The 11,105-nt window shown below is 47.1% G+C and overlaps 1 protein-coding gene across 3 annotated transcripts; it reads right to left on the reverse strand.

Annotated features, from left to right (window-relative positions):
- Positions 1–5: 5 nt before the first annotated feature.
- LOC149094405 (uncharacterized) lies at positions 6–10,751 on the reverse strand. Of its 3 annotated transcripts, none has more exons than XM_089270121.1 (2): positions 3,929–10,751; positions 6–3,790 (listed from the first exon to the last, which is right to left on the reverse strand). In XM_089270121.1, exons 1-2 carry the CDS (start codon positions 10,719–10,721, stop codon positions 78–80), a joined length of 10,506 nt encoding a protein of 3,501 aa, XP_089126247.1. In that variant the 5' UTR covers positions 10,722–10,751; the 3' UTR covers positions 6–77. The 3 variants fall into 3 exon arrangements, with proteins under 3 accessions (XP_089126247.1, XP_089126248.1, XP_089126246.1); XM_089270122.1 differs by having other exon boundaries at positions 6–1,138; positions 1,277–10,751; XM_089270120.1 differs by having other exon boundaries at positions 6–10,751.
- Positions 10,752–11,105: the final 354 nt, after the last annotated feature.

Below are 11,105 nucleotides of genomic sequence, written 5' to 3' on the forward strand. Positions count from 1 at the left end.
TTGGATAGTATTAGATTAATTTTAATTCATCCCAAAGACAATAAAGGTATACAATTTTAAATCCTTTCATATACAACTCAATAACAGACACAAGTTTGCCCAGCTTTGTTAGTGTACTTGCCATATGCTGCTGCTGCTCCTGATGAAGCTGCTGCTGATGATCCTGAACCTGATCCTGATGATGCTGAGTTAGGTGAGTTACTGGTTGATGTTGTTGTTGTTTTTGTTTTTGTTGGTCCTGATGATGAATCTGAAGCTGATGCTGCTGATGCTGCTGCTGCTGCTGAACTTGAAGCTGCTGATGATGAGTCTGATCCAGTATTTGATGCTGGTGCAGGTGCAGATGATGAGTCTGAAGCTGCTGCTGCTGAACTTGATGCTGCTGATCCTGAAGCTGCTGATCCTGATGAACCTGAACCAGATGATCCTGAACCTGATGAACCAGATCCTTGTCCTGATGAACCTGAGCCAGATGATCCTGAACCTGAAGCTGCTGCTGCTCCTGATGAAGCTGCTGCTGATGATCCTGAACCTGATCCTGATGATGGTGAGTTAGGTGAGTTACTGGTTGATGTTGTTGTTGTTGTTGTTTTTGTTGGTCCTGATGATGAATCTGAAGCTGATGCTGCTGATGCTGCTGATGCTGCTGAACTTGAAGCTGCAGATGATGAGTCTGATCCAGTATTTGATGCTGGTGCAGGTGCAGATGATGAGTCTGAAGCTGCTGCTGCTGAACTTGATGCTGCTGATCCTGAAGCTGCTGATCCTGATGAACCTGAACCAGATGATCCTGAACCTGATGAACCAGATCCTTGTCCTGATGAACCTGAGCCAGATGATCCTGAACCTGAAGCTGCTGCTGCTCCTGATGAAGCTGCTGCTGATGATCCTGAACCTGATCCTGATGATGCTGAGTTAGGTGAGTTACTGGTTGATGTTGTTGTTGTTGTTGTTTTTGTTTGTCCTGATGATGAATCTGAAGCTGATGCTGCTGATGCTGCTGCTGCTGCTGAACTTGAAGCTGCTGATGATGAGTCTGATCCAGTATTTGATGCTGGTGCAGGTGCAGATGATGAGTCTGAAGCTGCTGCTGCTGAACTTGATGCTGCTGATCCTGAAGCTGCTGATCCTGATGAACCTGAACCAGATGATCCTGAACCTGATGAACCAGATCCTTGTCCTGATGAACCTGAGCCAGATGATCCTGAACCTGAAGCAGCTGCTGCTCCTGATGAAGCTGCTGCTGATGATCTTGAAGCTGCTGATCCTGATGAACCTGAACCAGATGATCCTGAACCTGATGAACCAGATCCTTGTCCTGATGAACCTGAGCCAGATGATCCTGAACCTGAAGCTGCTGCTGCTCCTGATGAAGCTGCTGCTGATGATCCTGAACCTGATCCTGATGATGCTGAGTTAGGTGAGTTACTGGTTGATGTTGTTGTTGTTGTTGTTTTTGTTGGTCCTGATGATGAATCTGAAGCTGATGCTGCTGATGCTGCTGCTGCTGCTGAACTTGAAGCTGCTGATGATGAGTCTGATCCAGTATTTGATGCTGGTGCAGGTGCAGATGATGAGTCTGAAGCTGCTGCTGCTGAACTTGATGCTGCTGATCCTGAAGCTGCTGATCCTGATGAACCTGAACCAGATGATCCTGAACCTGATGAACCAGATCCTTGTCCTGATGAACCTGAGCCAGATGATCCTGAACCTGAAGCTGCTGCTGCTCCTGATGAAGCTGCTGCTGATGATCCTGAACCTGATCCTGATGATGCTGAGTTAGGTGAGTTACTGGTTGATGTTGTTGTTGTTGTTGTTTTTGTTGGTCCTGATGATGAATCTGAAGCTGATGCTGCTGATGCTGCTGCTGCTGCTGAACTTGAAGCTGCTGATGATGAGTCTGATCCAGTATTTGATGCTGGTGCAGGTGCAGATGATGAGTCTGAAGCTGCTGCTGCTGAACTTGATGCTGCTGATCCTGAAGCTGCTGATCCTGATGAACCTGAACCAGATGATCCTGAACCTGATGAACCAGATCCTTGTCCTGATGAACCTGAGCCAGATGATCCTGAACCTGAAGCTGCTGCTGATGATCCTGAACCTGATCCTGATGATGCTGAGTTAGGTGAGTTACTGGTTGATGTTGTTGTTGTTGTTGTTTTTGTTGGTCCTGATGATGAATCTGAAGCTGATGCTGCTGATGCTGCTGCTGCTGCTGAACTTGAAGCTGCTGATGATGAGTCTGATCCAGTATTTGATGCTGGTGCAGGTGCAGATGATGAGTCTGAAGCTGCTGCTGCTGAACTTGATGCTGCTGATCCTGAAGCTGCTGATCCTGATGAACCTGAACCAGATGATCCTGAACCTGATGAACCAGATCCTTGTCCTGATGAACCTGAGCCAGATGATCCTGAACCTGAAGCTGCTGCTGCTCCTGATGAAGCTGCTGCTGATGATCCTGAACCTGATCCTGATGATGCTGAGTTAGGTGAGTTACTGGTTGATGTTGTTGTTGTTGTTGTTTTTGTTGGTCCTGATGATGAATCTGAAGCTGATGCTGCTGATGCTGCTGCTGCTGCTGAACTTGAAGCTGCTGATGATGAGTCTGATCCAGTATTTGATGCTGGTGCAGGTGCAGATGATGAGTCTGAAGCTGCTGCTGCTGAACTTGATGCTGCTGATCCTGAAGCTGCTGATCCTGATGAACCTGAACCAGATGATCCTGAACCTGATGAACCAGATCCTTGTCCTGATGAACCTGAGCCAGATGATCCTGAACCTGAAGCTGCTGCTGCTCCTGATGAAGCTGCTGCTGATGATCCTGAACCTGATCCTGATGATGCTGAGTTAGGTGAGTTACTGGTTGATGTTGTTGTTGTTTTTGTTGGTCCTGGTGATGAATCTGAAGCTGATGCTGCTGATGCTGCTGCTGCTGCTGAACTTGAAGCTGCTGATGATGAGTCTGATCCAGTATTTGATGCTGGTGCAGGTGCAGATGATGAGTCTGAAGCTGCTGCTGCTGAACTTGATGCTGCTGATCCTGAAGCTGCTGATCCTGATGAACCTGAACCAGATGATCCTGAACCTGATGAACCAGATCCTTGTCCTGATGAACCTGAGCCAGATGATCCTGAACCTGAAGCTGCTGCTGCTCCTGATGAAGCTGCTGCTGATGATCCTGAACCTGATCCTGATGATGCTGAGTTAGGTGAGTTACTGGTTGATGTTGTTGTTGTTGTTGTTTTTGTTGGTCCTGATGATGAATCTGAAGCTGATGCTGCTGATGCTGCTGCTGCTGCTGAACTTGAAGCTGCTGATGATGAGTCTGATCCAGTATTTGATGCTGGTGCAGGTGCAGATGATGAGTCTGAAGCTGCTGCTGCTGAACTTGATGCTGCTGATCCTGAAGCTGCTGATCCTGATGAACCTGAACCAGATGATCCTGAACCTGATGAACCAGATCCTTGTCCTGATGAACCTGAGCCAGATGATCCTGAACCTGAAGCTGCTTCTGCTCCTGATGAAGCTGCTGCTGATGATCCTGAACCTGATCCTGATGATGCTGAGTTAGGTGAGTTACTGGTTGATGTTGTTGTTGTTGTTGTTTTTGTTGGTCCTGATGATGAATCTGAAGCTGATGCTGCTGATGCTGCTGCTGCTGCTGAACTTGAAGCTGCTGATGATGAGTCTGATCCAGTATTTGATGCTGGTGCAGGTGCAGATGATGAGTCTGAAGCTGCTGCTGCTGAACTTGATGCTGCTGATCCTGAAGCTGCTGATCCTGATGAACCTGAACCAGATGATCCTGAACCTGATGAACCAGATCCTTGTCCTGATGAACCTGAGCCAGATGATCCTGAACCTGAAGCAGCTGCTGCTCCTGATGAAGCTGCTGCTGATGATCTTGAAGCTGCTGATCCTGATGAACCTGAACCAGATGATCCTGAACCTGATGAACCAGATCCTTGTCCTGATGAACCTGAGCCAGATGATCCTGAACCTGAAGCTGCTGCTGCTCCTGATGAAGCTGCTGCTGATGATCCTGAACCTGATCCTGATGATGCTGAGTTAGGTGAGTTACTGGTTGATGTTGTTGTTGTTGTTGTTTTTGTTGGTCCTGATGATGAATCTGAAGCTGATGCTGCTGATGCTGCTGCTGCTGCTGAACTTGAAGCTGCTGATGATGAGTCTGATCCAGTATTTGATGCTGGTGCAGGTGCAGATGATGAGTCTGAAGCTGCTGCTGCTGAACTTGATGCTGCTGATCCTGAAGCTGCTGATCCTGATGAACCTGAACCAGATGATCCTGAACCTGATGAACCAGATCCTTGTCCTGATGAACCTGAGCCAGATGATCCTGAACCTGAAGCTGCTGCTGCTCCTGATGAAGCTGCTGCTGATGATCCTGAACCTGATCCTGATGATGCTGAGTTAGGTGAGTTACTGGTTGATGTTGTTGTTGTTTTTGTTGGTCCTGATGATGAATCTGAAGCTGATGCTGCTGATGCTGCTGCTGCTGCTGAACTTGAAGCTGCTGATGATGAGTCTGATCCAGTATTTGATGCTGGTGCAGGTGCAGATGATGAGTCTGAAGCTGCTGCTGCTGAACTTGATGCTGCTGATCCTGAAGCTGCTGATCCTGATGAACCTGAACCAGATGATCCTGAACCTGATGAACCAGATCCTTGTCCTGATGAACCTGAGCCAGATGATCCTGAACCTGAAGCTGCTGCTGCTCCTGATGAAGCTGCTGCTGATGATCCTGAACCTGATCCTGATGATGCTGAGTTAGGTGAGTTACTGGTTGATGTTGTTGTTGTTGTTGTTTTTGTTGGTCCTGATGATGAATCTGAAGCTGATGCTGCTGATGCTGCTGCTGCTGCTGAACTTGAAGCTGCTGATGATGAGTCTGATCCAGTATTTGATGCTGGTGCAGGTGCAGATGATGAGTCTGAAGCTGCTGCTGCTGAACTTGATGCTGCTGATCCTGAAGCTGCTGATCCTGATGAACCTGAACCAGATGATCCTGAACCTGATGAACCAGATCCTTGTCCTGATGAACCTGAGCCAGATGATCCTGAACCTGAAGCTGCTTCTGCTCCTGATGAAGCTGCTGCTGATGATCCTGAACCTGATCCTGATGATGCTGAGTTAGGTGAGTTACTGGTTGATGTTGTTGTTGTTGTTGTTTTTGTTGGTCCTGATGATGAATCTGAAGCTGATGCTGCTGCTGCTGCTGAACTTGAAGCTGCTGCTGCTGAGTCTGATCCAGTATTTGATGCTGGTGCAGGTGCAGATGATGAGTCTGAAGCTGCTGCTGCTGAACTTGATGCTGCTGATCCTGAAGCTGCTGATCCTGATGAACCTGAACCAGATGATCCTGAACCTGATGAACCAGATCCTTGTCCTGATGAACCTGAGCCAGATGATCCTGAACCTGAAGCTGCTGCTGCTCCTGATGAAGCTGCTGCTGATGATCCTGAACCTGATCCTGATGATGCTGAGTTAGGTGAGTTACTGGTTGATGTTGTTGTTGTTGTTGTTTTTGTTGGTCCTGATGATGAATCTGAAGCTGATGCTGCTGATGCTGCTGCTGCTGCTGAACTTGAAGCTGCTGATGATGAGTCTGATCCAGTATTTGATGCTGGTGCAGGTGCAGATGATGAGTCTGAAGCTGCTGCTGCTGAACTTGATGCTGCTGATCCTGAAGCTGCTGATCCTGATGAACCTGAACCAGATGATCCTGAACCTGATGAACCAGATCCTTGTCCTGATGAACCTGAGCCAGATGATCCTGAACCTGAAGCTGCTTCTGCTCCTGATGAAGCTGCTGCTGATGATCCTGAACCTGATCCTGATGATGCTGAGTTAGGTGAGTTACTGGTTGATGTTGTTGTTGTTGTTGTTTTTGTTGGTCCTGATGATGAATCTGAAGCTGATGCTGCTGCTGCTGCTGAACTTGAAGCTGCTGCTGCTGAGTCTGATCCAGTATTTGATGCTGGTGCAGGTGCAGATGATGAGTCTGAAGCTGCTGCTGCTGAACTTGATGCTGCTGATCCTGAAGCTGCTGATCCTGATGAACCTGAACCAGATGATCCTGAACCTGATGAACCAGATCCTTGTCCTGATGAACCTGAGCCAGATGATCCTGAACCTGAAGCTGCTGCTGCTCCTGATGAAGCTGCTGCTGATGATCCTGAACCTGATCCTGATGATGCTGAGTTAGGTGAGTTACTGGTTGATGTTGTTGTTGTTGTTGTTTTTGTTGGTCCTGATGATGAATCTGAAGCTGATGCTGCTGATGCTGCTGCTGCTGCTGAACTTGAAGCTGCTGATGATGAGTCTGATCCAGTATTTGATGCTGGTGCAGGTGCAGATGATGAGTCTGAAGCTGCTGCTGCTGAACTTGATGCTGCTGATCCTGAAGCTGCTGATCCTGATGAACCTGAACCAGATGATCCTGAACCTGATGAACCAGATCCTTGTCCTGATGAACCTGAGCCAGATGATCCTGAACCTGAAGCTGCTTCTGCTCCTGATGAAGCTGCTGCTGATGATCCTGAACCTGATCCTGATGATGCTGAGTTAGGTGAGTTACTGGTTGATGTTGTTGTTGTTGTTGTTTTTGTTGGTCCTGATGATGAATCTGAAGCTGATGCTGCTGATGCTGCTGCTGCTGCTGAACTTGAAGCTGCTGCTGCTGAGTCTGATCCAGTATTTGATGCTGGTGCAGGTGCAGATGATGAGTCTGAAGCTGCTGCTGCTGAACTTGATGCTGCTGATCCTGAAGCTGCTGATCCTGATGAACCTGAACCAGATGATCCTGAACCTGATGAACCAGATCCTTGTCCTGATGAACCTGAGCCAGATGATCCTGAACCTGAAGCTGCTGCTGCTCCTGATGAAGCTGCTGCTGATGATCCTGAACCTGATCCTGATGATGGTGAGTTAGGTGAGTTACTGGTTGATGTTGTTGTTGTTGTTGTTTTTGTTGGTCCTGATGATGAATCTGAAGCTGATGCTGCTGATGCTGCTGCTGCTGCTGAACTTGAAGCTGCTGATGATGAGTCTGATCCAGTATTTGATGCTGGTGCAGGTGCAGATGATGAGTCTGAAGCTGCTGCTGCTGAACTTGATGCTGCTGATCCTGAAGCTGCTGATCCTGATGAACCTGAACCAGATGATCCTGAACCTGATGAACCAGATCCTTGTCCTGATGAACCTGAGCCAGATGATCCTGAACCTGAAGCTGCTGCTGCTCCTGATGAAGCTGCTGCTGATGATCCTGAACCTGATCCTGATGATGGTGAGTTAGGTGAGTTACTGGTTGATGTTGTTGTTGTTGTTGTTTTTGTTGGTCCTGATGATGAATCTGAAGCTGATGCTGCTGATGCTGCTGCTGCTGCTGAACTTGAAGCTGCAGATGATGAGTCTGATCCAGTATTTGATGCTGGTGCAGGTGCAGATGATGAGTCTGAAGCTGCTGCTGCTGAACTTGATGCTGCTGATCCTGAAGCTGCTGATCCTGATGAACCTGAACCAGATGATCCTGAACCTGATGAACCAGATCCTTGTCCTGATGAACCTGAGCCAGATGATCCTGAACCTGAAGCTGCTGCTGCTCCTGATGAAGCTGCTGCTGATGATCCTGAACCTGATCCTGATGATGCTGAGTTAGGTGAGTTACTGGTTGATGTTGTTGTTGTTGTTGTTTTTGTTGGTCCTGATGATGAATCTGAAGCTGATGCTGCTGATGCTGCTGCTGCTGCTGAACTTGAAGCTGCAGATGATGAGTCTGATCCAGTATTTGATGCTGGTGCAGGTGCAGATGATGAGTCTGAAGCTGCTGCTGCTGAACTTGATGCTGCTGATCCTGAAGCTGCTGATCCTGATGAACCTGAACCAGATGATCCTGAACCTGATGAACCAGATCCTTGTCCTGATGAACCTGAGCCAGATGATCCTGAACCTGAAGCTGCTGCTGCTCCTGATGAAGCTGCTGCTGATGATCCTGAACCTGATCCTGATGATGCTGAGTTAGGTGAGTTACTGGTTGATGTTGTTGTTGTTGTTGTTTTTGTTGGTCCTGATGATGAATCTGAGGCTGATGCTGCTGATGCTGCTGCTGCTGCTGAACTTGAAGCTGCTGATGATGAGTCTGATCCAGTATTTGATGCTGGTGCAGGTGCAGATGATGAGTCTGAAGCTGCTGCTGCTGAACTTGATGCTGCTGATCCTGAAGCTGCTGATCCTGATGAACCTGAACCAGATGATCCTGAACCTGATGAACCAGATCCTTGTCCTGATGAACCTGAGCCAGATGATCCTGAACCTGAAGCTGCTGCTGCTCCTGATGAAGCTGCTGCTGATGATCCTGATCCTGATCCTGATGATGCTGAGTTAGGTGAGTTACTGGTTGATGTTGTTGTTGTTTTTGTTTTTGTTGGTCCTGATGATGAATCTGAAGCTGATGCTGCTGCTGAACTTGAAGCTGCTGATGATGAGTCTGATCCAGTATTTGATGCTGGTGCAGGTGCAGATGATGAGTCTGAAGCTGCTGCTGCTGAACTTGATGCTGCTGATCCTGAAGCTGCTGATCCTGATGAACCTGAACCAGATGATCCTGAACCTGATGAACCAGATCCTTGTCCTGATGAACCTGAGCCAGATGATCCTGAACCTGAAGCTGCTGCTGCTCCTGATGAAGCTGCTGCTGATGATCCTGAACCTGATCCTGATGATGCTGAGTTAGGTGAGTTACTGGTTGATGTTGTTGTTGTTGTTGTTTTTGTTGGTCCTGATGATGAATCTGAAGCTGATGCTGCTGATGCTGCTGCTGCTGCTGAACTTGAAGCTGCTGATGATGAGTCTGATCCAGTATTTGATGCTGGTGCAGGTGCAGATGATGAGTCTGAAGCTGCTGCTGCTGAACTTGATGCTGCTGATCCTGAAGCTGCTGATCCTGATGAACCTGAACCAGATGATCCTGAACCTGATGAACCAGATCCTTGTCCTGATGAACCTGAGCCAGATGATCCTGAACCTGAAGCTGCTTCTGCTCCTGATGAAGCTGCTGCTGATGATCCTGAACCTGATCCTGATGATGCTGAGTTAGGTGAGTTACTGGTTGATGTTGTTGTTGTTGTTGTTTTTGTTGGTCCTGATGATGAATCTGAAGCTGATGCTGCTGATGCTGCTGCTGCTGCTGAACTTGAAGCTGCTGATGATGAGTCTGATCCAGTATTTGATGCTGGTGCAGGTGCAGATGATGAGTCTGAAGCTGCTGCTGCTGAACTTGATGCTGCTGATCCTGAAGCTGCTGATCCTGATGAACCTGAACCAGATGATCCTGAACCTGATGAACCAGATCCTTGTCCTGATGAACCTGAGCCAGATGATCCTGAACCTGAAGCTGCTGCTGCTCCTGATGAAGCTGCTGCTGATGATCCTGAACCTGATCCTGATGATGCTGAGTTAGGTGAGTTACTGGTTGATGTTGTTGTTGTTGTTGTTTTTGTTGGTCCTGATGATGAATCTGAAGCTGATGCTGCTGATGCTGCTGCTGCTGCTGAACTTGAAGCTGCTGATGATGAGTCTGATCCAGTATTTGATGCTGGTGCAGGTGCAGATGATGAGTCTGAAGCTGCTGCTGCTGAACTTGATGCTGCTGATCCTGAAGCTGCTGATCCTGATGAACCTGAACCAGATGATCCTGAACCTGATGAACCAGATCCTTGTCCTGATGAACCTGAGCCAGATGATCCTGAACCTGAAGCTGCTTCTGCTCCTGATGAAGCTGCTGCTGATGATCCTGAACCTGATCCTGATGATGCTGAGTTAGGTGAGTTACTGGTTGATGTTGTTGTTGTTGTTGTTTTTGTTGGTCCTGATGATGAATCTGAAGCTGATGCTGCTGATGCTGCTGCTGCTGCTGAACTTGATGCTGCTGATGATGAGTCTGATCCAGTATTTGATGCTGGTGCAGGTGCAGATGATGAGTCTGAAGCTGCTGCTGCTGAACTTGATGCTGCTGATCCTGAAGCTGCTGATCCTGATGAACCTGAACCAGATGATCCTGAACCTGATGAACCAGATCCTTGTCCTGATGAACCTGAGCCAGATGATCCTGAACCTGAAGCTGCTGCTGCTCCTGATGAAGCTGCTGCTGATGATCCTGAACCTGATCCTGATGATGCTGAGTTAGGTGAGTTACTGGTTGATGTTGTTGTTGTTGTTGTTTTTGTTGGTCCTGATGATGAATCTGAAGCTGATGCTGCTGATCCTGATCCTGACGATGATGCTGAGTTAGCTGAGTTTCCTGGCTTACCAGAGTTATTGGTTGATGATGAACCTGAAGCTGATGTTTTTGAGCCAGATTGATTCGAACCAGAATCTCCTAAACTTGAAGGGTGGGTTGATGTTGGTGGACTCGACTTTTTCTTGGCATCAGTGCTTCCGGTTGATGACGCGTTTGAAGTAGCAGATGTTGCTGCTTCCGAAGCTGATGTTGCTGAACCAGGTGTTGATGATCCATGACCAGAGTTGGAGTGTGAGTTAGAAGCGATTCCGATTTTCTTCATCATATCACCCATATTCAGCTCTATTCCGGGATGGACATTTTTACTTTTCGATGTTAGGGAAAATAAACTGTTTGCATCGGTTTCTTGCACTGCGGTGAATGCAGAGATAACCAAGCACAATATTAGTAGTTGCGAATTCATTTTGTTTGTTACTATTGATAAAATCAACTGATACTTTCTGTACATTTTACTGGAGCTTTTATACCTTCAGAAAATCAGGTGTCTATGATTCAAAAATCGTACTGATTAAACAGTTGAAGGTTAAATGACAATAAGTCTGTCAATTTGATTTGAATATTTTTTCAAGAATAAATTGACTACCGTCTCTATTTGATCAATGCATTTTACTTAGCAACTACTCATTTAAATTTGAAAACAAACATCATACCAGTTGTATCAGACTTGATCGCTGCAAATTAACCTATAAAAACCCGTACTATTAATTCAGATCTTACTAAACTTCAAAACAGAATCTCATTATTCGTTCAAATAATAATAATCATAATAATATTGCAAGGAATTCAT

The sequence above is a fragment of the Tetranychus urticae genome, chromosome 1 (assembly GCF_039701765.1).
Source record: "Tetranychus urticae isolate SD_2017Ah chromosome 1, NJAU_TeUrti_SD_1.0, whole genome shotgun sequence".
Classification (NCBI taxonomy): Eukaryota; Metazoa; Arthropoda; class Arachnida; order Trombidiformes; family Tetranychidae; genus Tetranychus; species Tetranychus urticae.

Coding starts and splice junctions, on each gene's coding strand:
- LOC149094405 (XM_089270120.1), bottom strand. CDS start 10,721: ATGAATTCGCAACTACTAATATTGTGCTTGGTTATCTCTGCATTCACC.